Here is a 27,418-nt window from a genome sequence, read left to right on the forward strand (position 1 = left end):
CTCTGACACTGGAAACATCCTATCTGTTCCTCGAGATGTCACCCCTAAAAAAAACCTTTATTAATCTTCCCCTGTTACCACACTTACCAGAGTTTATTGTCATGATCTTTTGTGGGGCCAGCAACTTGGGAAAGGAGGCACAACCACTTACTTCTCTTTATGTCTCAGGTGTCTAGACGAGTATTTGGCACATCATCAGCCCTCAGTGGATGGTTGGGATACAGAGATGAATGTGACAAGGCCATATCACAGCCTGGCAGAGAAATCATGCACAGAACCCACCTAGGGACATCAGAGCGGGTTCCCATAACAGGTGGCCCTTGAGCTGAATCATGAGGGAAATTCCAGGTCATGAGATAACAAAAGGGACAGCACAGAGGCATGAAGCAGTACAAGCATTACAAGGATCTGCAGAAATTTGCAGGGTTGGAGTGGACAGGTTGTAGAGGAAAGTAAACCAGAAGATGAGGGACTTTGTATGCTGGGATAAGGATATAGGAATTTTTCCAGGTGCCCTGAGGAGTCGGTTGTAAGTGTTTGATTGGTACAGTGGTGTGATCATACTTGGGTGTTATGTAGTGTATCAGCGAGTTATTGCTGGGTAACAAACAACCCCAGGTCTTAAACAATAACCATATGTGCAGCTCATGACTCTTTGAACCACATGCCTCCCACCATTCTGCTCATCTGGACCAGGCTCAGCTGATGTTAATCAGGCTCACCCATGTGTCTGCATCTGTAGGGCAGCTAGAGGCTGGCTGGTCTTAGATAACCTGTCCTAGGATGGCTCCCCTCCACATGGTGTCTCATTCTCCAGCAGGCTAGCAGGGGCTTGTTCACATGGCAGCCACGTGGACTCAAGAGAATGAATGGACACGTGCATGTCCTCTTGAGTCCTGAGCTGAGAACTGGCAGACCATTACTTCTGCCATATTTTACTGTCAAAGCAAGCCAAAAGGCCAGCCTGGACTCTGAATGAGTGGACCTGCGAATCGCTTGGCAAAGAGTACATATATAGAGAGGTGAAAACAGTTGTGGCCATTCAGGTGCATCACTCTGGCTCTGTAAGGTGGAGAATAGCAGCAGGGAGACTAGTTTGGAGTCTTAGACCAGCCCTGGTGAGAGGCAAGGGATAGATCCTTTGCAGAGAAATTCTATGTGTGTGGAGCTTCCTGAGCACTTCCAAGGTGCTGGGAACTGGATTAGTTCTGTCTTTAGAGGCTGGGGAGACCAACTGGGCCAGAAGTGTTTTAATGTCACTTTGAAGCAGGAATAAGATTCTGGAACCTCCCACCAAGCACCTCCTGGGTAGATAGGATCTAGAGGCTGCAAGAGCCAAGGGACCAGTCTGAATACTGTTCCTGGATGTGTCAGCTCAGGCATTGTCACCACTGTTTTGGAACATTGTGGGGAGTCTTGTCCTGGGGCTGAAGTCCTGGCTCCATCCCTGAAGCAGGTGTGGCTACATGGACACTGCCCACAGGAGGGCAGCAGAGAATTCTCAGCCAGATATGTTCCTTTGGTCAAAGTCAAGAGATGAAGTTGGAGATGAGGACAAGTCCGGATAAGGATGTTAAACAATGTCCTGTGTAGGAATGAAGGGTTGCTTTGCACTTAAGGACTCAGACTCTGCAACCAGACTGCCGAGGTTCATATCCCAGCTCTGCCACCCGGGCCTGCTTCATGGGCGTGAGACCTGTGCGGTCACACAGAGCCCAGCTCTGAGAAGGCCTCCAGGCTCCACAATGGCTTTAATGCTCTGCTGTCGCCATCTTGGTAATATTAATAATTTTTGAAATGAGGGGTTATTTTATTCAGCACAACAAAATAATTCAAATAACACATTTCTATTTTGCACAGTCAAGTCTGTAGCTAGTCTTCTCTGTTGCTTTCTAGTTGAGTTTCCTTGGGCCTTGTGTCGGTCTCATACAGTTGCTGTGAAAATCATTGGAATTAATACAAAAAGTACATTATTATGAAAGCACATAATAAATACTTGATAAGTTTTAGTTACTATTATTACTATAGAGTTCAAAGATACAATCCACAGGTCACCGAAGGCTGATGTCCACTTCAACCTTGCAAAGATCCATCTGTCTGGCCATCTGTCAGTCCGTCCATCTAATGTCATTGCCAAGCACTCTCTAGGGGACCATGAAAACGAATCTGACCTTGATCAGACCCCTACGAGCCCACAGTCTAATAGAAAAACGTCTGGTCACTAGCATACTTGCCTTTCTTTTTATTCCTGGTGCTAATGTACAGGGGAAGCTGATGGCCACAAGGACTGAATGGACAGGGCCATGTTCGCTCATCCTGGGCTAACCGTCCACTCCCTCATTCAGTCTCTCACCTCCTAAACTGACCAGGTGAAGCTCTGGGCAGGGCCTGCAGTTACGAGGACCTACTTCAGAAGACTGCCCTTCCAACAGTGCCCGTCTGAATGGCGAGATGTGGGTTGATCTGCTGTACCCCATGGGTGTGGGCAGAGCTGAGCAGTCCAGGGCCAGCCCCAGCCCAAGAAGCACTAGTGGGTGCAGATCCACACCCTGGTCAGGGATGATCTCTACTGGAGGGTGACTGAGACAACCAATCAGACCTTCTCTCTCAGGAAGTTTGACCTGAAACTGTGCAGAGAAAGCCCAAGGTCAGGAGAGGGGACAGAGTGTAATGCGAGGTAACAGTGAGCAGAAGCCCTGAGCAAACAGACACAGAGGACATTGGCAGGAGCTGTAGAAGCAGAGGCTCAGAGGGGATGAGTGGACGTGAAGGGGGATATCCAGGTCAGGGGTGGTGGGGGCCACTGCAGGGGAATTGACATAATGACCTTCTTGTCATAGCTTCCTCAGGTTCATCTCCAAGACAACATCCCTGTCCCCACAAGGCCTGGTAATGAACTGCTTTCCTTTTTGCTTCCTGCATTCTTACCACAGGCCCCATCACTGATGAAATCCTGAGTGGGCCTACATTTTTTGAAATCTCCAGTAACATGGCCAACAGCTCCTTTGCTCAACTGCTCATGCATTCAGCCGTGCAGGCATCCATGCATTCAACACAGTCTGTGCAGGGCCCTGGAGATGCAGAGACCTACAGAAAGTGTTCACGCCCTTAGGAGCAAACTGATAATATCCGTGGATCTCAACCCTGGTTGCCCACCATCTTCACATAAGGAGCTTTTAAAAATCCTGATGCCCAGGCGTCTCCCCAGGTGAAAGGAATCAGAATCAGGATGGGGCCTGGGCAATGGCATTTTTAAAAAGTTTCTCAAGTGATTCCAATGGGCAGGCAGGATGGAAAACCTCTCATCTTATGGATTTCTTTCAACCTCTGCAGGTTTTTGCTTCTTTAAGCCTTCCTCCATTTTTTTTTCATCTCCAGTCTTTCTTTTTCAAGGTTTTTTTCTCCTTTCTTTTTCTGCTTGCCCTGTCTCTGTTTTAGGTCATGACTTGGTCTGGATAAGGCACCAGTTCATGCCACCGCTTCCCCCAAAAGTTAGTTAGTCATAGTCATTTTTCAAGGAAAATATCCATGATGGACCTTACGAAGCCCCAGGCCTCTCACAGCTGCCCAGATGAGGAGAAAAGTGTGTTTGACAGAGTCAGTTTCATACCCTGGAGCTGGACAAGGAGGGGAAGCAGCTGTAGGCGGATGCAGAGGGACAAGGAGTGGAGAGTGTGGTCAAGAGGGAAAGGCCATTCCTGTGTGGAGGGGGTCAGTCTGGGGGTGGCCAGGCAGTGCAGCTGAAAGACCCCTGCTTTGGGGCAAGGAGGGCTCAGTTTGCCTCCAGTAGTTTGTCAATGTCTTCTGGGTGACTTTGAGGCTATTCCTTCTCCTCTCTGGGCCTCCCTTTGTCCACACGTAGGGGTGGTCAAGTGTCCTCCCTGGTGCCCTTCTATGTCATGTCATGTCGTGTATTTTTCCTCTGGTTGCCTTCAATATTTTCTCATTGTGTGTCTAAATGTGTATGCTCTTGTTTAATCCTGTTTGGAGTTTACTGATCTTCCTGGATCTGTTTTTTGATGACTTTTATTACTTTTGGAAAATTCTCAGCCATTATCCTTATAAATATTTTTTCTGCCTGTTCTTTCTCTCTTCTCTTTCTGGGATTCCAGTTACATGTACGTTGGAGCACAACACATTGGCCCACATCTCTTTGATCCCCTGTACTGTGTTTTCTCCCCCACATCTTTTTTTCCTTTTATTTAAGTTGGGTAATTTACATTGACATCTCTTCAAGTTCACTCATTCTTTCCTCAGCCATGTCAAGTGTACTGATAAACCCATCGAAGGTATTCTTCATCTCTGTTACAATTTTTTAAAAACTTTCTAACATTTCCATTTTCTTCTTTCTGCTGAAATTATCCATCTGTTGATAGACTTTTTCTGTATAGTTTTTTAGATTTCTAGTCCGTTAGTTCTAACAACTGGGCTGTCTCTGACTCTGCTTGTATTGATTGTTTTGTGGTATGTTAGTGGGTTTTTATTTTTTATTTTTTTGCTCTTTATTTGTTTGTAATTTTGGGCGAGTTATCCAGAATCCCCCTCCGTAGCGTGTGTAAGCAAGCAGAAAGTGAATTAAACAGTATTTATGACTGGAAATGGGCGTGCCTCTTTTGGTAAGCTGATAATTTGTGTTTGTGTATACATGTGGGTCCGTGTGTGTGTGTGTGTGTGTGTGTGTGTGTGTATTGGGAGAATTGAGTTAATTCATCAGGAGTGGAGCAGGGCTTGGGGTTCATTGTTTCTATGGTCATCTTCAGTGCATCACCTGATTCAGATTCTTCTAGTGTTACCTTGTGCTTAGGGTGAGAGCTGCTGAGAGGTTTCCCTCAATGTTCCTGTTCCACTCTCAGCTTTAGCCCTGCCCTGTGCACCCGCCCCTCAGAGAGGGTCTCTCTCCACACTTTCCTCTTCCCCAGTGGTACATTTCTGCTGCTCGGTACTTGGTGTGTGCTAACTCGAGGTGGCATCCAGGAGTGGTTTCTCTTGTCCTGGTCCAGTCTCAGCCTTAGGCAGATCCTGTGTCCCATGGTTGTGCAGAGGGGGCTTTCTGTGTTATTCTGCCTCTGCCCAGCAGTAAAAGACCTCTAAGGACCAGGACCCAGGATGGTCTCCTGTCCCTCTCCCAGGGGCAGAGGCTTTCTAAATTTTCCTTTTCCTCGGCCTCAGTAAGTCTTCCCCAGGGCCCTGAGGGATGTGGGTTTGCTGCCCTTTACCCAAGGGTTCAAGGATTTTGTTCCTTAAGGGAGAAGTGTCTGAGCAGGGCTTCATGCTTGCACCCCTGAGGCAGGCTTTCTCTGGTCTTATTACCTGCTCCCGATCTTTCTTGTAAGCCCCTGATGGTGGTCCATGGAGAGGAGTCTGTGTAAACACTCCCACAGGTCCGTGGCTCTCAAGGATTTTATACCCTCCTGCTAGCCCACACTTGGCTTTTCGCACTTGATTAGAAATTTTAGAGTAATTGTGCTCACATCTGTTGTGTCCTCATTGTCCACAGGTAGCATATGGTAAGTCAGCATCCACATCCCATCTCTCATCAAGAGTGTCTGTGTTCCTGAGACTTCAGGGTAGTTGTTCACTGCAACCTCAGTTCCTTGAATGGTACAAGAAAAGTCATGATTTTGAGGATGATCCAGCTTGTTCTTGCTGTTAGGCTGGGAGTGACACTCCCTAGAGCTTTCTACATCCCTGCCGAAGCCAGAAGTCACCCCAGGGATTCTGAAAGAGGCAGTTTTAGGGCAACAGTTTAGGGACTCACTCCAAGGTGGTCACATCTTAGACTGAAGTGGTCCAGGCTACAGAAGGGGCTCAGACAAAATGTTGGAAGAGATGGTCTCAGGGAGGGGCCTGAGATGATACTGTGTATGTTGAAGAAAGAATTGTAGATTGGTGGAAGTGTCCGTAAGGGCCACACAATAGTGCCACAAGGTCACCTCCGTGACTCCCCTCCCACCCACTGCAAGTATATCCTCCGTCTGTGCCTCCTATCTCTACACGTCATTTAATAGGAAGGACAGGGACACTGCCTTCTGGCCACCCCACATCCTGTTGTTGGAAGTTGTGGAGGGCCCAGAGACATGGAGCAGATGCGGAGTGTCCCAGGGCCCAGCCTGCTGGACTCTGCTTGTCCAGAGGCCAAGCCAGACATGCCAGAGGCTGTTTCCTGCACATAGTGCCCTCTCTCTTCATCCTTCTCTCTCTAAGGTTGATAGATGGCTGAATCTCCAATTCAAGACACAGACACAGACTGGATCTCCCAAAGAACATTTATTCCCCAAACTGAGGTCACGGATACAAAAATTACCCTCCCTGGCCTCTGCCCACTCCCATCAGGCAATTCTCCAACCTCCACAATCAGATGCCTCATTGACCCAGAAACACCTTCTATAGAATACTCCATCTGTCCTTCTGGGTTCCACTAGGCCTTCGAGGCTGGGTAGGCTGCCCACTCAAAGCTCAACATGTTCTGTCTGATGTCGCTTCTCTGTTGCCTCCTTGGCCAGGAATTCGGTCCAGAAAACCACTTCCTTTTCTTTCAGCTTCTGGGCTGCTTGAGTGGTGACACCAATCTGCAGGTACCCTTCCTTCTGGTCATACGCTGGCCAATGGGGCAGCCCCTGCCCATTGGGGTTCCTGGGAACAGAATCAAACAGATATTCCCCAAAGCTACTGTGTGGTGCCAACAATCTTCTGAGATTTTCATGGACCTCTGGCTTCATATCTGCCAAGAGGCTCGTATGCCTCCAGAGATAGGGAGATCACCATCTCCTGGGAAACCTGTCCATTTTCAGAGGGCTCGCATGTCAGAGGACACAGGACCAGGAATTTGACCATCACACATCAGAAGATACTTCTTCTAAATAGATATACTCTACCCCTTCCCATCCCTGCTCCATCTTTGCCATGAGGCTCACCCATTGCGAGCAAAGTTGGCCCAGAATTTCATCACCATCTTGCTGAGTTTGATCTCCTCTTCTGAGGCACCCTCTGTAGGGAAGAAGACAAAAAGCCTTTACTACTCAAAGTGAGGTTTCTGGGCCCACAGCAGGATCATCTCTGAGAGATTATTACAAATTCAGAATCCAAACCCTTACTCTATTACTACTGAGTCAAAAGCTGCATTTTAAGAAAATCCTGGGTAATGTATGAGCACTTGAAGCTTGAGAGTTACTGATGTAGGACACAGTCAATCCATGAGTGGGCGGCCTTTGTCTTCTGTGCCCACCCTCCCTATCCTCACTGTTCAGAATCACAGTGCTGTACCCCAGTTTTCCACCATAGCAACACCGCCTCCCAAGATTGCTCTCATTTGGGTCTTTTCTCAGTCTCCTTATCCCACCCACATATACATAGAATATGAAAAATAACAGAACTGCAATGGTCCTAAAGAGTCACCCAACCGGGGAATGCCCAGAGGCACTGGAGTGTCACAAACAGCCCTGAGGTGGGTCACATGCAAGTCATCCCTACGTGTTGATAGTTAAGGGATAGAAGACATTTGTGAAAGGTTTTCTTTAAAATATCATATTATTAAATATATTAGGTTTTAAAAGATACAAGTTTTAGAAAGATAGATGGGTGGTTGAATAGATAATAGACACACACGCAGGCCCTGATTCAAGGTCAACACCCACTCTAACCTTACTCTCACTCAATCTGACATGCTCTTGTGAGTGGAAGTGGGTGGTGGCATCCTAGCCCTTGAGTAGGGCCTGACAGGTCACCCCCCACTGGTTACATTGATGCCCAGGTCCCGATTCTTGTAGTGACGATGAATGAGGGCACGTGGATACACAATCCCTATCATGCATGTTAAAGCAAGAGAAAGGTTGGGAACCTTTGCAGTTCAACCCTGTTAAGGAGAAATCAGGAAACTAAGACCTGGAGAGAAGGAGGAAGTTGCCTAAGGCCACCAAACTGAGACTTGAACCCAGGTCTCCTAATCCCAAATTTGTAGCCACTGACGGGCCATTACCTTTTAGAAACGGGGCCCCGAAGACTGAGAAGAGCTCATCCCCGTGGTCCCCAATCACTGTCTCGGGTTTCATGTCTGATGAGAAGCTTGGGCGATACTGAAAGTCATACATGTAGGTGGGGGCTCCGGCATCTGAGAAGACATGGATTCAAGCACAGTTCATGCACACCTGGATGGTATCAAGGTCTCCAGCGGCCCTGAGCACCCAGGGAATTGGCGGCACACCTGGATCCTGAGGACACAACAACAACAATATTAATAACAACTGCCATTGTGAGTGTCAACTGTGTGTTGGACACTGTGTGGCCCTGCAGGAAACCCCTAGTTATCAGCATAATAGAGAAATTTTGTTTCAGAAAAGTTCCATGATGTGCTTAAGGGCACATAGCTGGTGGAGGTGGAATGGGATTTGAGCCAGGTGTTTGTTGAATGAATGAATGAAGACTAAATGAAGAACTGAATGATTGTTGAGACCCTGGAGAGATCCAGTCAAAATAACTATCATTATAGGTGCACTGGGTCAATTCACATAAATCCCTTTGAGTATTGATGCATTCACACTCAACAACATCTACATTCATACAGTTTACACTACTGTATTCCATTGATAACAGGCTAGTTTTCATTCCTTTGGAGAATATCTGCATCCCAATTGTTGTCTTCTATTCTGCCCAAATTTGAGTGTTCCCAGTGTTTTTCTCACCTTTTCTGAGAAGAGTGAAGCAAATCCACGTTGCTGGTCTGAAAGCGTGAATATTTAAATACAAACATATGCAGACAGGGGACAATCTGTCTCTTGTGTCTCACGAAACCACAAACTCAGCATTTCCTATATCTCTCTTGCCTCACATGTCTTGCCTCCTGCTTGGCCTGGGCAGTGTTGAGGTGGTTAAGAGAGAAGAGGGGCTGGGGAAGGAGAAAGTTGCCTCTCTCGTGCCTCTCTCCTCCTCACCTGCCTCCTCTCTCACCTCCCGCCATCCAAGCCGCAGAGATGTCAGCTTTCCTGCTGATGCTTCCCCAGAGCTGCCATCCCTGCTCCTTCAGGGCTAACTCATGGGCCACCCGGCCATGGAGATCAGCACTTTGTGTGAATCATGAGGCCCACAGTGAGTGACTCCAATGGGGGAAGGGGCACGCCCCAAGTCAGTTAGTGGAGAAACTTTACAACTTTTTATTCCCTTGGATCTAGTAAAAAATTTGGCAAATGCAGAAAACAGGAAAATGAACAAGAAGATCATTTATAATCTCACCACTCACAGAAACCTGTTACTATTTTAGCACATATCACTTTAATGTATACAAAATTGGGACAATATTGTATATCTTATTATGTGAATATTATAATCATTTCTTCACATCATTACATATTTATCCACAAAAAGATTTAACAATATATTTCATCCTGACATGAGGAAGTAGAATAATTTCTTTAATTGCCTCCCTCACTTCCATCATTGCACCCTTGGTTTAGCAAGAGGAGTTGTATGGAAGAAGCAATCCTCTGTGGTTCCATAATGCGCATGTTAAACAGCTGCTTCAAGGTCAAGCAGAACTCACTACAAGTGGGGTGTTTCATCTTGTCTCTGCCACTCAAAAGTCTTAGAAAGGAGTTCACAACACAGCCATAGAGGAAAGAACTTTTGTGAATGAGAGAACTTATTTTTGGCACAATGCTGTCCAAAAGTTATTCTTCTTTTTTTCTTCTTTTTAACTTTCTGCCTTAAACCACCGCAACTCATAAAATTTTGCAATCGCAACACAAGTCTTCAAAGTTAAGTAGGGAAGAGATTTGGATAATAACAATGAGGAACAGCAAGAGAATCAGATGGAAAGAGACAGCTAGTAATCAAAAATATGAAAGTTAAAACAGTGTGATGCTCTTTTTTTTGTGTGTGTGAGGAAGGGCTTATGAAATTAACAGTGTTATTTTTATTTATTAGTCTGAGTGTCCCAGGTGAGAGAATTAAGAAATCCACACTCTGCTATACTGGAAACCAATTTCACAATCTGTATGAAGAACTTTAAAATGCTCCTACACCCCAGCCTAGTAATTTCACTTCTAAAAACTAACTCTAAAATAATTATTAGAGACTAGATTAAAGATTTATGCAAATAAGGCTGGGCAGAATGTTTTTGTGGCATCCAAATATGAGCAGCCAGCCTAAATATTCAACAGGGCAGGAACACTAAAATAAATTTTAATCCATGAAATGATGGATATTTTTGATGAGTTTTTACTGACATTAAGGAAACGTCAGCAATATAGTGTTTCATGACCCAAAATATAATATAAATTAATTTTTAAATTGTATGTAAGACATGGAAAGATTATTAGAGGAAAATATAAACATAATTTATAGCAGACACTTCTAGGTGGAGGAGTTATGAGTGATATCTAGTTTCTTCTCTATATGTTCTGATATTTTCAAAACTTTCTACAACTGTAAGATATTAGATATTATTATATATTAATTTTATATTCAGAAAAGTTCTTTTTTATCAAAAAGACAGTGACACAAATACAAAAATGAAAGAATAACATTGGCAAAATCTGTGTACTCCTATCAAAAGACCTTGAACACAAAGTCATGAAATATCAGATGAAAACACAAGTCCGCATGGTTGGACCAGGAGATGATGCAGACAGGGATACCACAAATCAGACACGTAGTAAGAGACAAGAACAAGTTTATGAAAGAACAGATTTGACCCCAGGTGGCCCCTGGCTGAAGAGTTTCATCAGGACCCTCGGGAGGAGGAAGCAGTAACCAACACCTGTACGTTACTGTCCTGAGTGCTTGGGGACACAGTAGGTCAGCTGTGGATAACTTTTATCATGCTTATAACACCCCAAATTTATAATCCTTCCAAATGTGGTTAGAGAAAGTGATCTAAACCAGAGAACCGTTTCCTGGCTTGCAGACTAGGTGTAGGAAGTCTCCCAGAAAAGCATGGGTCCTATGAGGATCTCAGAAAGGCACCCAGAAGGGACACTTACTCTCTAGGTGAGCTCACCCACGCTGACTTTACATCCCACCCACACATCCTTGGGTCAACGTGGAAGGTTGCATGGTAGACAGCACACACCGGGTTGGACAGAAGCTAGCCACAGACATGGACGTTCTCTAGACCACCTGCCCCATACCTCTCATTACCGATTTCTCTCAGCTTACTTGGTCCCAGACAGCCCTCCTGATCTTCTGTTTGGCTTCACTCTACCCCCAGCTACACCAGCTAACAAATTAGTTTGAAGCTCTGGACCTTAGAAACCTTTCAAGATACAGCTTCTAAGATTTGATCTTTAGCCCCATGGAACACAAAAACATCAGGTGAGGAGTCCTGTAGCAGATGTTGTCAATGCTTCACCATATCTCTGACTTCAGGGCATGCCAGTCTGATTTCCTCCTCTGGCATGTTTGCCTGAGGTCTTTGGCCATGAGAGAAGACTCTGTCCATGTGTGCAGCAGCTCAAAGCACCAGGGAATCAACAAACCCTTGAGAACAGCCTTCAACCAATGACACGTGGGCGTGGGAGGATAAAAACCCCAGTTCCCATACCGCTCACCCAGGATAACCCTGAGACTGTCTTCTGCAGGTTTCCCAAAGCTCCCCATCTCCAGTGTCCACAGTGGATACTAAGTTGGCAGGGCAGCATGGATTGGCTTCCTTCTACTTCCCATGTCACTTCTTCACTCCTCTACTGGTATTTTCTGGGATCACCTCCCCAATAAACCTCTTGCGTTTGGTTCCTTTTCCCAGAATCAGCTACCAGCACAAACCAAAATAAGACAGTGCCCCACCCCAGGGCCCTAAGGAATCAGCCTGGGAGGACTGACTCTCCGCTGTTTCCACATATCTGTCTATGCCGAGGGGAGGGCAGGACAGACAGCATAGCCAGTGGGGTTGGTGTCCCTTTCTTCTTTAACCTCTGGTACTCACCTCTATGGAGACGGGCCAAAGTCACAGATGGGACTCCTACCATCACATCTCCCATCAAATCCAAGAACAGGTCTTTCTTTTTGACAGGGTCGTCTGTCCCTCCTAAATACTTCTCAATGGCCACTGGAGTCAGTTCCTCAGGGATGTTCTGAAATAGATCAAGAGTGAAAGTACCACCACTCCCTGGTGAGTGACACTGCTTCTCTTCTTGTGTTAGTGGTGAATCTTTTGATTCCTGTGCAACCACTCCCAACTTGGGTGGTGGGTGAGAAAGACAGAAAAATGGGGGTAGAACCCTCCAGCCCCAGTCTTCCTTCTGCCATTTAATTGATTTGTTATTTGGTGCAACCTCCTTCCTCCTTTGTCTCTCAGCCAATTCCTGTGATTCCCTAGACTTCTTACCAGGATGTGGCAGAACTTCTGCAAGAGTGACATGGCCATCTTCTGGTCCAGCTTGCCTTCAGAGTGTGGGAGGCCCATCATCTGTTAAAACAATTGTTAAGCAATTGGCAATCATTGGGAATTAGCAGGAAGAACCAAATTGACCAACCGACCAAATCAATGCAGGCTGAAGGTCACCTTGTCAAGTCTTCACAGTCAGGGTATTTGAAGCGTTGGGCTAAATTAATTAATCAAATAGACTATTATATCCAGAAACTCAAGGAGTGCGAAGAGGGTAAAGTAAATGTTTACTTTAAAGTAGAGTTGTGAAAGAGCAGCTGTCCCAGTCCTTTGCAGGATATATGTGTATATATATCTGTGTCAGGCTAGAGTCCCCACAATGGTCATCGAGATGGAGAAGGTTGGTTTAAGCCAGGCTAGTGTTGAAGTGTAGGGCTCTGGGCAGAGGACATAGACCTCACAAATGCCCTTCCTGTCTCAGGTGACTGAGGAAGCCCCAAATCCTGCCATGATGGCTTTGGTCCTTCAGTTTAACCTCTTAAATTGCTCCGAACTGAGAACCTCAGAACTCTGCATGTAACAGCTCCATCCTAACCTCTGCACTAAGGGACTCGACCAAACTCTAACAAGGCTTCTAACAGAATAAGGCCCTGTCTTTAAGATGATCCTAGCTTCCCTTAAATTGCCTGCCTGAGAAGCTCCCTGCTGCCAGGAGAATTTACTGTTTGTTTTAGCCAAAATCTGGTGATAGGTTGATGGATCACTAAACCTGAAGTTAGAGCAGTTCCTTTAGAAATCTTCTGATTACAAATCCTTTCTCTGCCCTTTGAGAATTAAATCAACCACCCAAACTATTTCCTCAAGGACCTGAGAGCCATCTCTTTGAAATGCAAACCTTCAGGGGATGACTCTTGCTTGCTCAGTCCCTGTGGGAGGATGAAGGCCTAACTTGCAGTGAACATCTTGCTTCAATTTATGTCACTGCCTCCTGTCATAAAGACAGGGGAGTCTGTTTCTCCTCTGAATAGGTGCCAATTAAGTAACCCAGGTGGAACAGTCACATGGACAAACCCCCCTCCCACCCCGCAGCCTTACCTTGAGCGCACCCAGCCTTTAAATAGGCTCCAGACTTCTGTTTCAGGGACTGGAGCTCAGTTCACGTTGGACTCTTTTCCCTACTGCAGTAGTTAACTGAATAAAACCTGTCCTCGCCACTTCAACTAGTGTCGGCTTTGTGTCTCTTTGTCAGAAGGATAAACCCTTCCTAACTTTTAGCAGTCAATTTTCACTCAAGAGGAAGCAAGCTCCTCTAAATCTTTCCACTTAGATGACTAGGAGCATGTGAGGGATTTATGGAGAAACCATGAGAGCACCAGCCCAAGAGGAAAGGCTGCAGGGCCCAGGCCTCACACACCTTAACTCCCCCAGCTCCTTCCCCTTTCCAGGCCCCGGTTTTCTCATCTGCCCACGGATTATCTCTACAGGCCCCACTATCGACATTTCAAGATTGTTGGATTGGAAGACAATCAGAGAGTGTTTGGGGAGATGGGTCCCCAGGGCCCCACACCCAGGTGACAGTTGGGCCATCCCAGATAGGGTTTCCATGGAATTGTCAACTTGTGTTGAGGGGACAGTGGCCCTGGACCCCGAGGGGTCTGGAGAAGGAGGAGTTCCTGTGACCAGAGACGGGGGGGTGATGTGATGGGTAGGGGAGATGAGTCTATGATTCCAGCACATTCTCACCTTTGGAATTATCCAGCCAAACTCTTGCTTGTTGATTCCGACGATGTAGGGAACAGTATTGAATGTCTTTTCCGCCAGAATCTCTTCAGGCATCTTTGGCAGCAGCACTCCATCAACCACAGTGGGCAGGTAAGGATGGTTCTGTGAAAGACAGAGCATAGTGTCTGTGCTTCCCCTCTTGAGGAAATATCCACCTCTCCTTACCGCCTGATGAGCTCAAGTCTGGCACCACAGACCTGTGTACCCAGGGTGGTGGCCACAGAACTCAGGATCCCAACAAAGGAGGCTAAGTCTGTGTGATCCCAGAGGGCAGAACTTTGACAAGGGGCTAGCAGTGGTAAGGTGATGGGGCAAGACTCCCTCAAATTGGAATATATATATGTACATAAATATATACAAATATATTTATATATATATTCAAATAAATATAAATATATAAATATATGTGTACTTTAAGAATTGAAATGTATACAAATATTTACATATATTTCAAATTGAAGTGTATTTATATCTAAATGTATCTCTCTATCTATAGTCAGTTCTCATTACTCGTGGTGGTTTAGTTCTACAAAGTCACTGTGACTCTGAATTAGTGACTCTGAGCCACTGTCCCCAGGGGAAATACAGGGTTAGGTTCTGGGGTCCTCTGGTCACATTCTCAACAACCCTGTTTTATGTGTGTTTAAAGATACCTAATGTAATAAACATTTTTTACAAATAATTAGTTAGCTGTAATTCTTCTTTATAATAAAGTACCAGCTGAGAAGGGCTCTAAGGTTTCCGGACCATGGGAAACGTGACTGTGAATACGTGTCCTTCAGCCTCATGACAGTGCCGTCCACTGTGATTTTTATCATCATCTCATAAACCACAAGTGTAGCTGCTTTTCCAGAGCCTCATCACAGCTACAGATGTCACTTCAGCATTTCCAGAGGGGCCTCAGGGCAAATTTCCTGCTCCTTTTCTGGATATGCTGCAGGGTTGATGCATTAGCACTGAACTCACAGCCAACAGCGCTGAAACCCACGCCTGGACGAAGTTCATCTAACACACGTATTTCTCCCATGTTGGGCACATCACAGCATTATCATGCTGAGGAACACTAGAGAGCACTTCAGAGCTGTGCTGGGGGCCATTTTAAACAGAGAAACCTCCAACAGAAAGCATAAAAATGTGAAAAATGTGGCACTAAATAGATCATGAAGAGGACACTTGTTAATAGTCTGAGAGATGAAAAAGAAGACAGAGCGCTGTCATGTTTGATCTCAGATGGGAACGAATGTGTCATCATGTGACTCAAACTTTCTGCCCCTCTGTGCACATCCCCTAATGACCACAAAAATGCCCCGAGTATTGATTTTGGGTAACAAATAAATTTCAGTGAGAAGGTGAATTCACAAATACAGAATAATGACAACTGACTGTATCTGTGTATCTACATGTAAACATGAGCTATTCTGGATGAATGGTTTGCTTCCAGGAGGTAGTGAGCTCCTCATCACTCAAGGAGCTTAAACCAAGACCTAACTCCCTATCAGAGAGGAAGAGCAAGAGAAAAAGAATCACGGGTGGGCTCACGTCCTGGGATAAATGTCTTAGTTTTACGTTTTACCTTTGATGAAGAATGTTTACATGTCACAGATTCTGCAGGGCCTGACCCATGTGTCACTATCTGGGAAGCTGGTTCTGGGTAGTTATGTTTCATATTTGGTCACAGAAGCTGTTAACAGCATGGGTTTGGAGCCAGACTATCTGGACTTGAGACCTGGCTCTGCCACTTACTAGCTGGCAACCTGGGAAAGTAATTTCACCTGTTTGTGCCTCAGTTTCCTCATCTATAAGATGGGCTGTTGTGAGGATTAAATGACTGAGCACATGCTAAATGCTCAGCACAGAACCTGGTATGTCAAAAGGGCTGGATAAACACTAGATGTTATTCATTAGCAGTGCTGTTACAGCTCCTTGTGCCATATTCCCTACCTGGATGGCATGTGAAACTGGACAACCCACAGGCTTTGAGACCCTGTGAACCCCAGGACCTGCACCTTCTCTCCAAGGGCCAATGAATGACAGGCCCGTTCTGGCTGCGCAGGAGAAGTTTTCTCAAATGATCTGACTCAGCAGGACGAGGGCCCAAATCCTAATGCAATATCGTTGCACCACTACTCTCTTCTAAAGGCTCCACAGTTCAGAAAGTGGGGCTCCAGGAATCAAGCAAGGGGAGCAAATCCTTCTGGAAGGAGGACACAGCGCAGGCCACCTGCAGTGGGACTTGGAGAATGAACAGTGTTTCAAACAGTGGCAACAGCATGAACAGAGTGACAGAAGTGTCACTGTTCAGCACTAATCCCAGAAACCTCAGACCCCGAGAGTCCTGGGCTTGGAGGAAGCTGTGGGGCGTGGACTAGAGAGACAGCAGATGGTGCATCGTGTTTTCTGCACAATGTCTGCACAGAGCAGGGACTCAGATGTGTTTTGAAGGATAACTCCATGGAGGTGAGGGGGTCTGTCTTGTCAGGAAGGTCAGCCTTTGAAGAAGGGAGGACGTGCCCTGACCTGGGTCTACAAGGGTGAGTCTGGCAGCACCTTGGGTCATGGGAGTGGGAGGGACAGTAGAGGTGGAAGATGGTGAAAGTCCAGGAGAGAAAACGAGGGCCCGATCAGGGCTGCGTCCAGTGGGGGCTGAGTGACACCAGCAGCAGTGAGAATGGCAGGAGTCGCCGCTGTCCAGAGTGGGTGCCAGTGGCTGACCCAGGTGGGCCTCGTGTATCACCTGGCTCAGGACAAAAAGCCCAGGGGACTGCCTTACCCCTTCTCTTTTCCTTACACCCCACATCCTGTCCGTTAGTAAATTCTCTCAAATGTCACTTCAAGAATATTCAGGCACCAACCCCTTCTCTCCACCCCCTCTACTGTGGGCTAGTCCAAGCCACCATGGTCCCTTGCCTGGATGATTGCAGTGCAGTGGACTTCCAGCTGGTGTCCCTGCATCTGCTCTGCCCTTTTGCTATCTTCAATTTCACCACAGCAGTCAAAGAGCCCCTTTGTAAAATCCAAGGTCTCTCACTCCTCTCTTCAGAACCCTCCCAAGATTTCCTGTTACATTTGGAATAAAAACCAAATTCTTTAAGGACCATGCCCCCACCTCCATTCCCTTTTCAGCCCTAGGCCTGTTCCTCACTCCCTGCACTCCAGCCACACTGGCCTCCTGCCTCAGTACCTTTGCAGTCGCGCTTCCCTCTGCCTGGAACACTCTTCCTGCAGTGTTCCTGACAGCTGGCTTCCTCTCCTCCTCCAGAACTCGTCTCAAATGTCACCTTCTCATGGACCGTTCCCGACCCTGCCATGTAAATTCAAACCACCGGCAAACTCTAGCCCCATTTCCCAATTACTTTTCTCCTTAACGCTGACCTTCATCACACACACTACGTATTTTACTTGTCTGTTTACTGACTCTTCCCTCACTCCAGGAGGCAGGGATGGCCTCTGTTTAGCCTGTTTCACTGCTATATCCCCAGCTCCTGAATCAGGTCCTGGCACATAGTAGGTGCTAATTAAATCTTTGCTGAATGACTGAATGAATCTCTTTTAATCCGCACAACACCTTTCAAGATAAGTGCTACCATCCCCAGGGACAGAGCAGGGAGGACAGGAGTGTAAGATGGTAATGCCACTGGAAGCTGGCACAGTGTTGGAAGGTAGGAGGGGAGGGTGAAGGAGATGGGAGGATGCCGCTGGAGTTTCCTGCATGGCTGGGAGTTTGGTGGTGTCCTCAGGACTGAGATTCTGGGATCCTTTCCTGACGGCCCTGCCGACAGTGCAGCTAGTTCAGCCAATCAACTCTGTAGCCTCAGGGGGAAGATCTGGGCTCCTCAATGAAGGCTCCTGAAGAAACCCCTTATCCAGTTATCTCCACCTCTCAGTAGTAGAATTTTCTAGTCCAGCCTTATCTGGAGGCATTTTGGGAGCAAGTAATGTTAAAAGGACGAGGGGTCAGCTTGGCTGAGGGGACACAGTATTGATGACTGGGAGCACTGGACTGGGAGTCAGAGAAAGGGTTTGCAGTCCTACATGTGGTCCTCCTGGCTGTGTTATTCAGACATGTCACTGCCCCTCTCTGGGCCTCAGCAATGTGAACACAAGGAATTACTATGGACCAGAGAGAATTCTTTCACTCACATTTAACTGGAGCTTAAAGGTATCAAGACTTAAAACCTGTACTCAAGAAGCCAAAGGTCCTTATCTCTCTGGCGTCTCCAAGTAAATCTCGAGGGAGAAAATTCTGTGAAGACAAACGCAGAGGATGTGGGTGAGACGCTTCCTGGGAGAAAAGCTGGGCACTGGCTCCCCTGGGCCTGAGCACAGGGTGTGGGTGTAGGACGGGAAGGGAGCTCTGGAGAGGATGTCTGTGGTTGTGCCTGCCCTGCCCTCCATCCACTTCCCCTTCTTGTTCCCCCAAGAAACAACACTCTTATTTTCCTTTTGGGGACCTCCCTCTTCCCCACTCTTACCCCGTGAATCCAGGCATCTGTATGTGACCAGTTTTCCTGACCATGGAGATTAGTTCAGGGATGAACATATGCCCATGTCAGTCCAATGGAGTTTACCCCAAAACTATTCCTGGAATTATTTGGAACAACGGTTTCTGAACAGATAGGATGTAAGTCTAGAGTGTTGTTGTCTTTAACCACCTGAGGAGACTAATCGGCCTGAGAGTGAAGCCAACACTGAGAGGTAAAAAGCTGAGGGATAGAGACAGATTCTAATAACATCATATGTGCATCTGGATTCAGCCGTGCCTGAAGCCATCTGCTCCTGAACTGTAGTTTAGTTTTCAGTTGGTTGCCTGACGAGTCTGTTACAGCACATTCCTTTTTCTGCTCAAGACATTTCGAGATGAATTTTCTCATCTTGCATTAGAAAGTCCTGACTCACTCAAGATCACAGAAAATCACCCCACCTTACACTTCTCTATGTTGTGTGTTCAACAAGATTGCACTGATTGTACACTGTTGCTAACAGGTCTGAGCAGTATGCAGGAAGTGACTGATAAGGGTCCCTCAATTATGGGTTGCAGCCCTATTATCCAGAGGTGTGTGTGTGTGTATGTGTGTGTACATGTGTGTGTATGTGTGTTGAGGAGAATGGATAATCATGGAAACACTTCCACGTAATCAGAAAATCTAAGAAGGATAACATGTGCTCTCAGGTTCTCTGGGTTTTCCCAATGTCACCAGCTTTCCCCTTAAATGCTAGGTCCTCTTGTGCCACATGAAGAATTGCAGAAACAAATTTGCCTCTTTCCAGGCATGAGAAAAAGTTCTGTTTTAATTTTTTGAATGCTTTGGTCACCTTATTTGAGCCTGAAAACCAAGAATCCAATTTTAGGGTCACACTGGACTCAACCCATGGAAAGAGCAGAGTCCAGTGCTAGAGGCCTGTCCCTGAGGGTCCAGGGGTATCCTCAGGAGCCCACGGTCCAGACAGAGTGTCAAGGGGCTCAGGTTAATCCCGGCCTCACATGCACACCCTTTTCCCACAAAGGGAATAGTACCTGTTGTCCCTAGATGCTGTATTCTCTGGGCGTCTGTCCTGCTGTACCTTCCCTGTGATGACCCACTGCCATAGCTATCCTCAAATTTTATCTTCTCTGTGAAATATGCCTGCTGACTATAATGAATGCTTCCCCTCTCTGTACTCCCAACACACTTAACTCAGGTGTATATGTGTGTTTTTCTCCTTGAATAGTTCCCTGTGAGCGGGGACTGTATCCAATTCATTTGTGCATCACCCTCCCTCTTACCCACCCATACACTTAGTACAAGTAGATGTATGTATGGATGGATGGATGGATGGAGTTTGTTAATGCATGGAGTATTGGTGAATTGCATGGATAAGTGCATAGATAGATGACAACTTGCGTATAGGAGATGGATGGCTCATTGATTTTAGAGGGATGGATGATGAAGTGAAGATATACAGTGGCCGGATGATGCATGGATGATTGATAATACAGGAATGAAAGTTATAGATAGATTGATATCAAATTGATAAAACGATATTGGTGAATTGGATACATTGTGTATGTATAGATGGAAAATAAGAAGATGAATGGATGGATGGATGGATGAATGGATGGATGTGTAGTTATGCTAAAATCACAGTTGAGGTAGATGTCTAGAAAATCTGGAAAATTGAGCTGCCACTGGGTCATAATTGAGGTAGTTTCTAAATTAGCCTAGATTAATTGTGGCAACCTTTCTGAAAATCTTTGTTCTTAATATCCCTATCCCCAAAATTCGGGATGTTAGTTATCTCTGAGAATATGTAATGTTTAATTATTAAAATATATCTGAAAATAAGATACGCAAAATAGTAAGTTTTGATAGAGCTGGGGGATTATTACACAATTGTTCACTATGTTATTTTTGACTTTGCTAATGATTGAGATACTTCATAATAGAGAAGAAAAAAAGAAATTCCCCATTCAGATGCAGAGGCTGACGTTGCTCCTGAGAGGAGAGACGCTGTCCCAGGTAGTTTTTCTGGGGCAAGGGGACAGCCGAAATGGTGAAGTCTGGGCCAAGTTTACAGGGTGGGGGCTTGTGAGGCCATGAGAACGGATGCACCTACCATCTTCAGCGTCGTCTCCAGGAGCTCGTCCTCTGTCTTCTGGCTCAGGCAGTGAACAAGGACAGCCGAGGTGGTGGTGTTACACCCAGCAAACAGGGCAATTTGCTGCAGAGATCACAGGCAACAGAGAATTAAAGGGCTATGCCCTTTCAATCAATCAATAAAGAGATGTTCTGTCCCAACCTCAATTTCTAAAGGCAGCAGGGAGGTGGCAGAAAATACTCCTGACCAGCAGCTGTGGGTCCTGGTCCCAGTCATGCCAATTACACAGCCTCTGTCTCTGTTACCTTATCTCTGTTAAAATGGGCATAAGGATCTCTGAGCTGAACATCTAAGGAGAGGCAGCATGGAGTGGGGCTTAAGAGTATGGAGCCCAGAATCACACTATCTGGTTTCAAATCTTGGCCCATCTATTTAGTAGCTATTTGGCCTTGGGCAGGTCACTTACAAAGTGACCAGAGGAGAAGACGCAGATGGACAGAAGGCAGCCTCCATGATGGTGGGGCCATGGAGAGTGTGTAGGGCTCCCCAGAGCCTAGGACAGTGTCTGACACAGAAACTATGCCCAGTAAGTATTAGTTGAATAAATAAAAAGGCACAGAGAAAAGTAGAGGAGAGAGAGAGAGAAAGAGGGAAAGTATGAGAGGATGAGAGAGAGACAGAAGGAGCAAGAACAAGGGTCTTAGATTCACTTCATTTTTCCAATTTCTGGTTCTTGTTTGATAGCAAAATCCAGCCCCATCTCCGCCACTTGTTTCCCTTAAATAAATTCCTCCTCTCGACTTGAGCCTGGTCAAGTGGGCTTCTATTGTTGACAATCAAAGAATTCTGAAATACATTCTCAAAAATTCTAAAAAGTCCAGGTGTCTTCCTTTCCTCTCCCCCTACTTTCCAGCCCCTCTACGTCTGGCTGCTGCCCCCACCACTCCAGGAAACCAGCTCTCACAGCCCTACCAGAACGCCCCACATCACCAACTCCAGTGGGCGCTCCTCAGCAGAACCACCTGTTGCTCACTCTTCCTTGGCTTCCTAACAGCCTCCAGATAAAGACAGAGTCCTCACAGGGTCCTGTGCAGCATGGCCCCTGCAATGTCCCCATCCTCAGCTCACTCCATGTTCTCTCTGTTCCTTCTGTTCTAGCCACATCAGCCTTTCTCATTCTCTCTCACTTAAGATACTTCCTCTTGATACAGGACATTTGCACATGCTATTCCCTCTTCCTGAAATATTCTTTTGTCACCAAGTAAATTACTGCTCATCTTCCTGATATATGCATTGATCACTTTTTTCAGAAAGATTTTCCTGATAACTACACCCTACACACTGGACTAAGTGCTCCTTTTGGATTCTGGTATGACATCAGGTATCTCTGCTTTATTGCTCTTGTCACAGTTGACATTTTATAATTTGTTTGATTATGTAATCCTTAATCTGTGTCCTGCATTAGAATGCAGGCTTCATAAGGTTGCTAGATATTGAGTATATCAAAATTATTCATGATGAATAAATGAATCAATGAATGATTTCTCCAGGAACCACCCCCAGTCACAGGTCCTCAGGGAGGGACCACATGGGGCCCACACACTGCAATTGGGTTCACCAGAACTCATACCCTGAGAGAGACCACACTTGGTGACACTCCACTGCCCACTGTCTGGCCTGGCACCCACCTTGGCACATGTTGGGAAGTATGGTCAGGGGACAGTGCCCGGCACTGGCAGTCCAGAATCATGAGCTTGAGTCCCAGCTCTGCCTTGATCACTCTCTGACCTTGACAAGCTGCCTCCACTCTCTGCCCAGTTTCCTCAGCTGGATAACTGGGAGGTTGGGTGAGGGGTCTCCTTGCCTTTCCCACTTAGCCATTACCACTTCTGTGATTCGATGAGGATGTCAGCTGGATCCCACGGCAAGAAAGGCCCCTGAAGTCTCCAGGAGAGCAGAGCAAAGGGTGCAGGGGTCGTCCAGTGTATACATACCTGAGCTGCAGCCTTCGAGTCCTTCTGGACCAGGCCAAAAGTGAAGGCCACTCCACTCTCAGAGATGGCCCGGTGGAAGAGGTCCTTGGCCAGTGGAGATAACACCTGGGAGTGGAGGGAGAGGAAGAGAGTTTATGCTCAGGTGGAGGGGCCTTCAAGGGCTACCCTTATCCACAGCTCTGCATTGGACCATTCCCCTGGAGACCCTGGGGCTCAGTGGACATGACAGGTCCTCACTTGGCCTTGCCTGTTCCCCATGCTGACCCTGGGACCCAGCTTCTGCAAGAAAACCTCCCTCAACTGGAGGGAGCCAGGAGCATAGAGTGAGGGACAGAAGAAGACGTGTGTGGTACATGCTGATTATAGCAATCAAAAGTATCTGAAAGACGCTTAGAAATTCCTAATAATACTTAAGGACAGAGTTCTGATTCTGCATTTCAATTTCTCAGAATATATCCTAAGAAAAATGATCATGGAGGCACACCATTTTTTCTACAAATGCTCCTGCTGTTTATAAGAGAAAAAATTGGAAATAACACAAGGATTCAATATTATGAGATTTGGCAAGTATGCTATTTTTCATTCTTACTGTGAAATACTACACGACAATAAAAAATGTAAATATGGAAGAGTATTTAAAGTTTAAGGAAAAATTTATGTTCTGCTATAATGCTAAGGAAGATTCTTTGTTTAAAAATTCCTAGATAGGGTCAGCCAAATGGAGTAGCAGTTGAGCTCGTGCACTCTGCTTTGGCAGCCTGGGTTCGATACCAGGCGTGGACCAAGGCACCATTTCTCAAGCCATGCTGTGGTGGCGTCCCATATAAAGTAGAGGAAGAAGAGCACGGATGTTAGCCCAGGGCCAATCTTCCTCAGCAAAAAGAGGAGGATTGGCAACGGATGTTAGCTCCAGGCTGACCTCCTCACACACGCACAAAAAATCCTAGCTAGCTAGATAGATGGGGAGACACACAGACAGATAGATAAAAGATAGATAGACAGATAAGTAAATATATAACATTAAAAGTAAAAAGTATAAAGATAAGTAGGTGATAGATGACTAGATAGACTGATAAGTAGATAGATGGGGTGAGTCACGGAAAAAAGCCCAGAAAAATATGTGTCAAAATGTCCATGGTGAGTATCCATGGATACTGGGATTATGGATGACTTTTTTCTTTTTTAATGTGACTTGTGATTTTCCTTTTTCTCCACTTTATAAAACACGAAAACAATTTCCCCTGAGTATTCAGCTATGAAACCAACACGTTTTAAAAATACAGTAATGGTGCAGACCCTCTGCTCCACTGTGAGGCAGCTGGAGTGTTCCTTACAGCTCCCAGCACCTTCTAATCTGGTTTTCCATCTTTGCTCCCCTCAGGGTCTCCCTCAGCCCCATTGCCACTAGCAAGACATCCCAGAGACTGCTGCCCTCCCTCTCGGGCGTGGACAAACATTAAGATCATCTCAGAGGAGGCCTCTGACCTGTTCTTAGTGCTCATCTCCCCTTGACGTGTATACGGCTACAAGCCAAACCATGACACCCTGCCCAGCCCTCAAGGTTGCCTCCTCTTATTCATAATGTATACCCACCCCGACGTCCCAAGAGAAGTGAGGTAAGTCCTAATGTTAAAATGATTAGGAAGGAGAGAGAGCTCAACCAAGGTAGAAGAGGAGCAATGTTGCAGATGTGGCTAAACGCTTTTATGGCCCCAGGATGCTAGGTGAGCTCTGAGCTTCCTGGGGGCCAGGAAGAGCTTAGCCATTAGCTCTCCACCATCCAACGCTGTGCAGAATGGGGCCTTGAATTCAGGTCTTGTGAGTAAAGGAGCCCATGGCTAGATTGGCTCATCTCCAAGGATCTCATCAGGAGCCACATCAGGTCTAGGAACACTTACAAGAACAGAAACACTTTCACCTCCCGCTGACTCTCCAAAGATGGTCACGGAGCCTGGGTCACCTCCAAAGTTGGCAATGTTCTCCTGGACCCAGTGCAGTGCAGCCACCTGGTCCAAGTGACCCCAGTTTCCCCTGCCGTGTTCGTCCCCCGTGCTGGGAGTAAGAGAACAGGGTGGGGTGGGAGCAGAGACATCATGGCAGGGCTCTCAGGACCATAGATGGGGCTCTAGGTGAGCCTTCCAGAATGAGACGGGGCTTCCACAGCCCTGACCCAGGGGTCTTCGACTGCCTTCCTCTCCTGCAGCATTGTTCTGTTGTGGGCTCTACAGTTCTTCATCCCCATCTATCTATTGAGCTTCTACCATGTGTAAACACTGTTCTAAGAGCCAGGAGCCCATCTGAGAACAAAACAAGCAAACCTCTGAGTACAGAGAACTCACACTACAGATCATAAATAAACAAACAGATAAGCATAGAATATAACGTCAGGTAGTGAAAGTGCTTTCAGGAAAAACACAACTGGGTAAGGGGAAAGGCAGAGGTGGGGCAGTGGGATCCTATTTCAGATGACATGACCAGGGAAGCCCTCTTTGAGGCTATGGTATTTGAATATAGACCTGAGTGAGTGAGCACAGAGCCTTGCAAATATCCAAAGAGGGGAATTCCAAGTGGAAGAAACAGCAAGTGCAAAGGCCCCAGGGTCCAGTGAACAAAGTGTGAGTGCAGGACATGCAGCTAGAGAGGGCCCTGTGGGCCTTGGTGAGGAGGTTGATATCATTGTGAGTAAGGAGGGAAGTCACTGCAGGGGAAGGACATGATTCTTTTTAAGTCTTAAATGATGACTCTGACTACTGTGTGGATGATACAGAGTGTAAAAGTAGCAGGGTTATAAAAGTGGAGTTTATTACAATAATCCAGGCATGAGACACAGAGGGCTTTGACTAGGGGGGTGCAAGAGAGGAGGTGAGAAGGGGCTGGATTCTGAATACATTTTCAAGGTGGAGCCAAGAAGATTTGCTGACGAACAGGCTGTGGTTTGTGAGAAAAGGAGAAGAGGCAAGGCTGACAGAGGCCTTTACCCTGAGCTACTGGAGGGATGGAGCTGCCAGCAGCTGAGCAGGGGGCACTCTGGGGAGATTCGGAGTGTTTTGCGGGAGGGCCAGTGGGAGCCAATGGGTAAATTTATCCAAGTGAAATGTGAGGTGCCCTTTAGACGTCCCACGGAGAGAGCAGGAGGTAGAAGGAAGTAGATGATGATGTGCACCCAGGTTTCAAAGGAGAAGTTGGGGCTAAAATAGACAGCTATGAAAGTGCCCGCTGAGGTCACTCAGGGCAGCATGGAGATGGAGATGGAGACAGACACAGAAGCCCTATGATGTGGACCAGGAAGTTACACTGAAGGGGCTGAGAAAGAGCAATCCAAGAGGTAGGAGGTGTCCAGGAGCCAAGAGAAGGAAGCATTTCAAAAATGTGTGAGCAATTGTCTGTGGATGCTGCCAAGATAGTGTGTGGATGTTTGCCAAGGTTGGGTCATGAGATGATGGGTCATTGGTGACTTCAAAAAGAAAATTCTGGTGGCATGGTTAGAGTGAAAACCTGATTGACATAGGTTTGAGGATAGACTGGGAGGAGAGGAGGCGGGGATCCCTAATGTAGCTGTTTAACTGTAACAGGGAACAGAGAACCGGGCCTTGGTTAAAAGAGATGAGCAGTCTCAATGAAGGCAATACACCCTGGGATGTGACTCACCTGAGATAACCCTTTTCCATCTCTATAGGTCTTTCCAATGATGAGCCCCCTCCTCCTCCATCTCACACATTAGGAATCTCAGAGTCAGAGGTCCTGGGGCTGGTGCATTCAGAAAAGCCTCATAGTAACTGTGTCCTGCAGGAAACCTGGTTCTGTTTCCGTGGAGATGAGATGGAGAAGACTCTAGCCTTGACTGATGAATATGCTAAATGCAGGACGAATTGGGACGAGTGGACCTGACATTCCCTGGGTGGGTTGTCCACTGGGATCAGATGCTGTGACAACCACCCAGATCCAGCCACCTCTTCCCTCATCCACAAGAATTCACTGAGGGCCGGCCCCATGGCTAAGCGGTTAAGTGCACGCGCTCCGCTGCTAGCCGCCCGGGTTCGGATCCCGGGCGCGCACCAACGCACCGCTTCTCCGGCCACGCTGAGGCCGCGTCCCACATACAGCAACTAGAAGGATGCGCGGCTGTGACATACAACTATCTACTGGGGCTTTGGGGGAAAAAAATAAAAATCTTTAAAAAAAAAAAAAAAAAGAATTCACTGAGCTCCCACCATCAATCTGCTGCTTCCTTACTTCACCACGAGGTAAGATGTGTAAGCCTCTGACTGCTGTTCTGCATGCTAACTGGCATTTTAGAGGCTGCAGTGTGCTGGGGCAGCACACGTGAAAAGGAGATGAGAATTTTAGAGAAAGTAACATTTGAGTTAGCCAACCCTGGAGGTCTAGGGATTAACATTCAGTGCCCTCACTCTTGCATCCCAGGTTTGATTCCTGGTCAGGGAACGATGCCACCCATCTGTTGGTTGTCATACTCTGGTGGCTGTGTGTTTCTGTGATGCTGAAAGCAATACCATCAGTATTTCAAACATCAGCAGGGTCACCTATGTTGGACAGATGTCAGTCAAGCTTCCAGACCAAAGTTGACTAAGAAAAAAAATCTAGCCATCCATTTCTGGAAAAATTGTCCATGAAAACCCCATAAATAGCAGCAAAGCATAGTCTGATACAGTGCCAAAAGATAAGAGGATGACACAAGGAGACAGAGCAGGGTTCCATTCTTCCTCAGATGGTTGCTAGGAGTCAGAATTGA

General features: G+C 46.6%; 1 protein-coding gene across 1 annotated transcript in view; it reads right to left on the reverse strand.

Annotated features, from left to right (window-relative positions):
* Positions 1–6,317: 6,317 nt before the first annotated feature.
* LOC131395927 (liver carboxylesterase-like) overlaps positions 6,318–27,418 on the reverse strand; it is a 29,327-nt gene continuing 8,226 nt past the window's right edge. The window contains exons 5-13 of the mRNA XM_058527702.1: positions 24,567–24,720; positions 22,669–22,773; positions 20,693–20,797; positions 14,060–14,200; positions 12,317–12,397; positions 11,915–12,062; positions 7,976–8,107; positions 6,915–6,987; positions 6,318–6,633 (exon numbers count right to left, since the gene is read on the reverse strand). Of these exons, the coding sequence (XP_058383685.1) occupies positions 6,450–6,633; positions 6,915–6,987; positions 7,976–8,107; positions 11,915–12,062; positions 12,317–12,397; positions 14,060–14,200; positions 20,693–20,797; positions 22,669–22,773; positions 24,567–24,720 (1,123 nt within the window). The 3' untranslated portion in view covers positions 6,318–6,449. The remainder of the gene's footprint in view (positions 6,634–6,914; positions 6,988–7,975; positions 8,108–11,914; positions 12,063–12,316; positions 12,398–14,059; positions 14,201–20,692; positions 20,798–22,668; positions 22,774–24,566; positions 24,721–27,418) is intronic.

Source organism: Diceros bicornis, chromosome 32, assembly GCF_020826845.1.
Source record: "Diceros bicornis minor isolate mBicDic1 chromosome 32, mDicBic1.mat.cur, whole genome shotgun sequence".
Taxonomy (NCBI): Eukaryota; Metazoa; Chordata; class Mammalia; order Perissodactyla; family Rhinocerotidae; genus Diceros; species Diceros bicornis.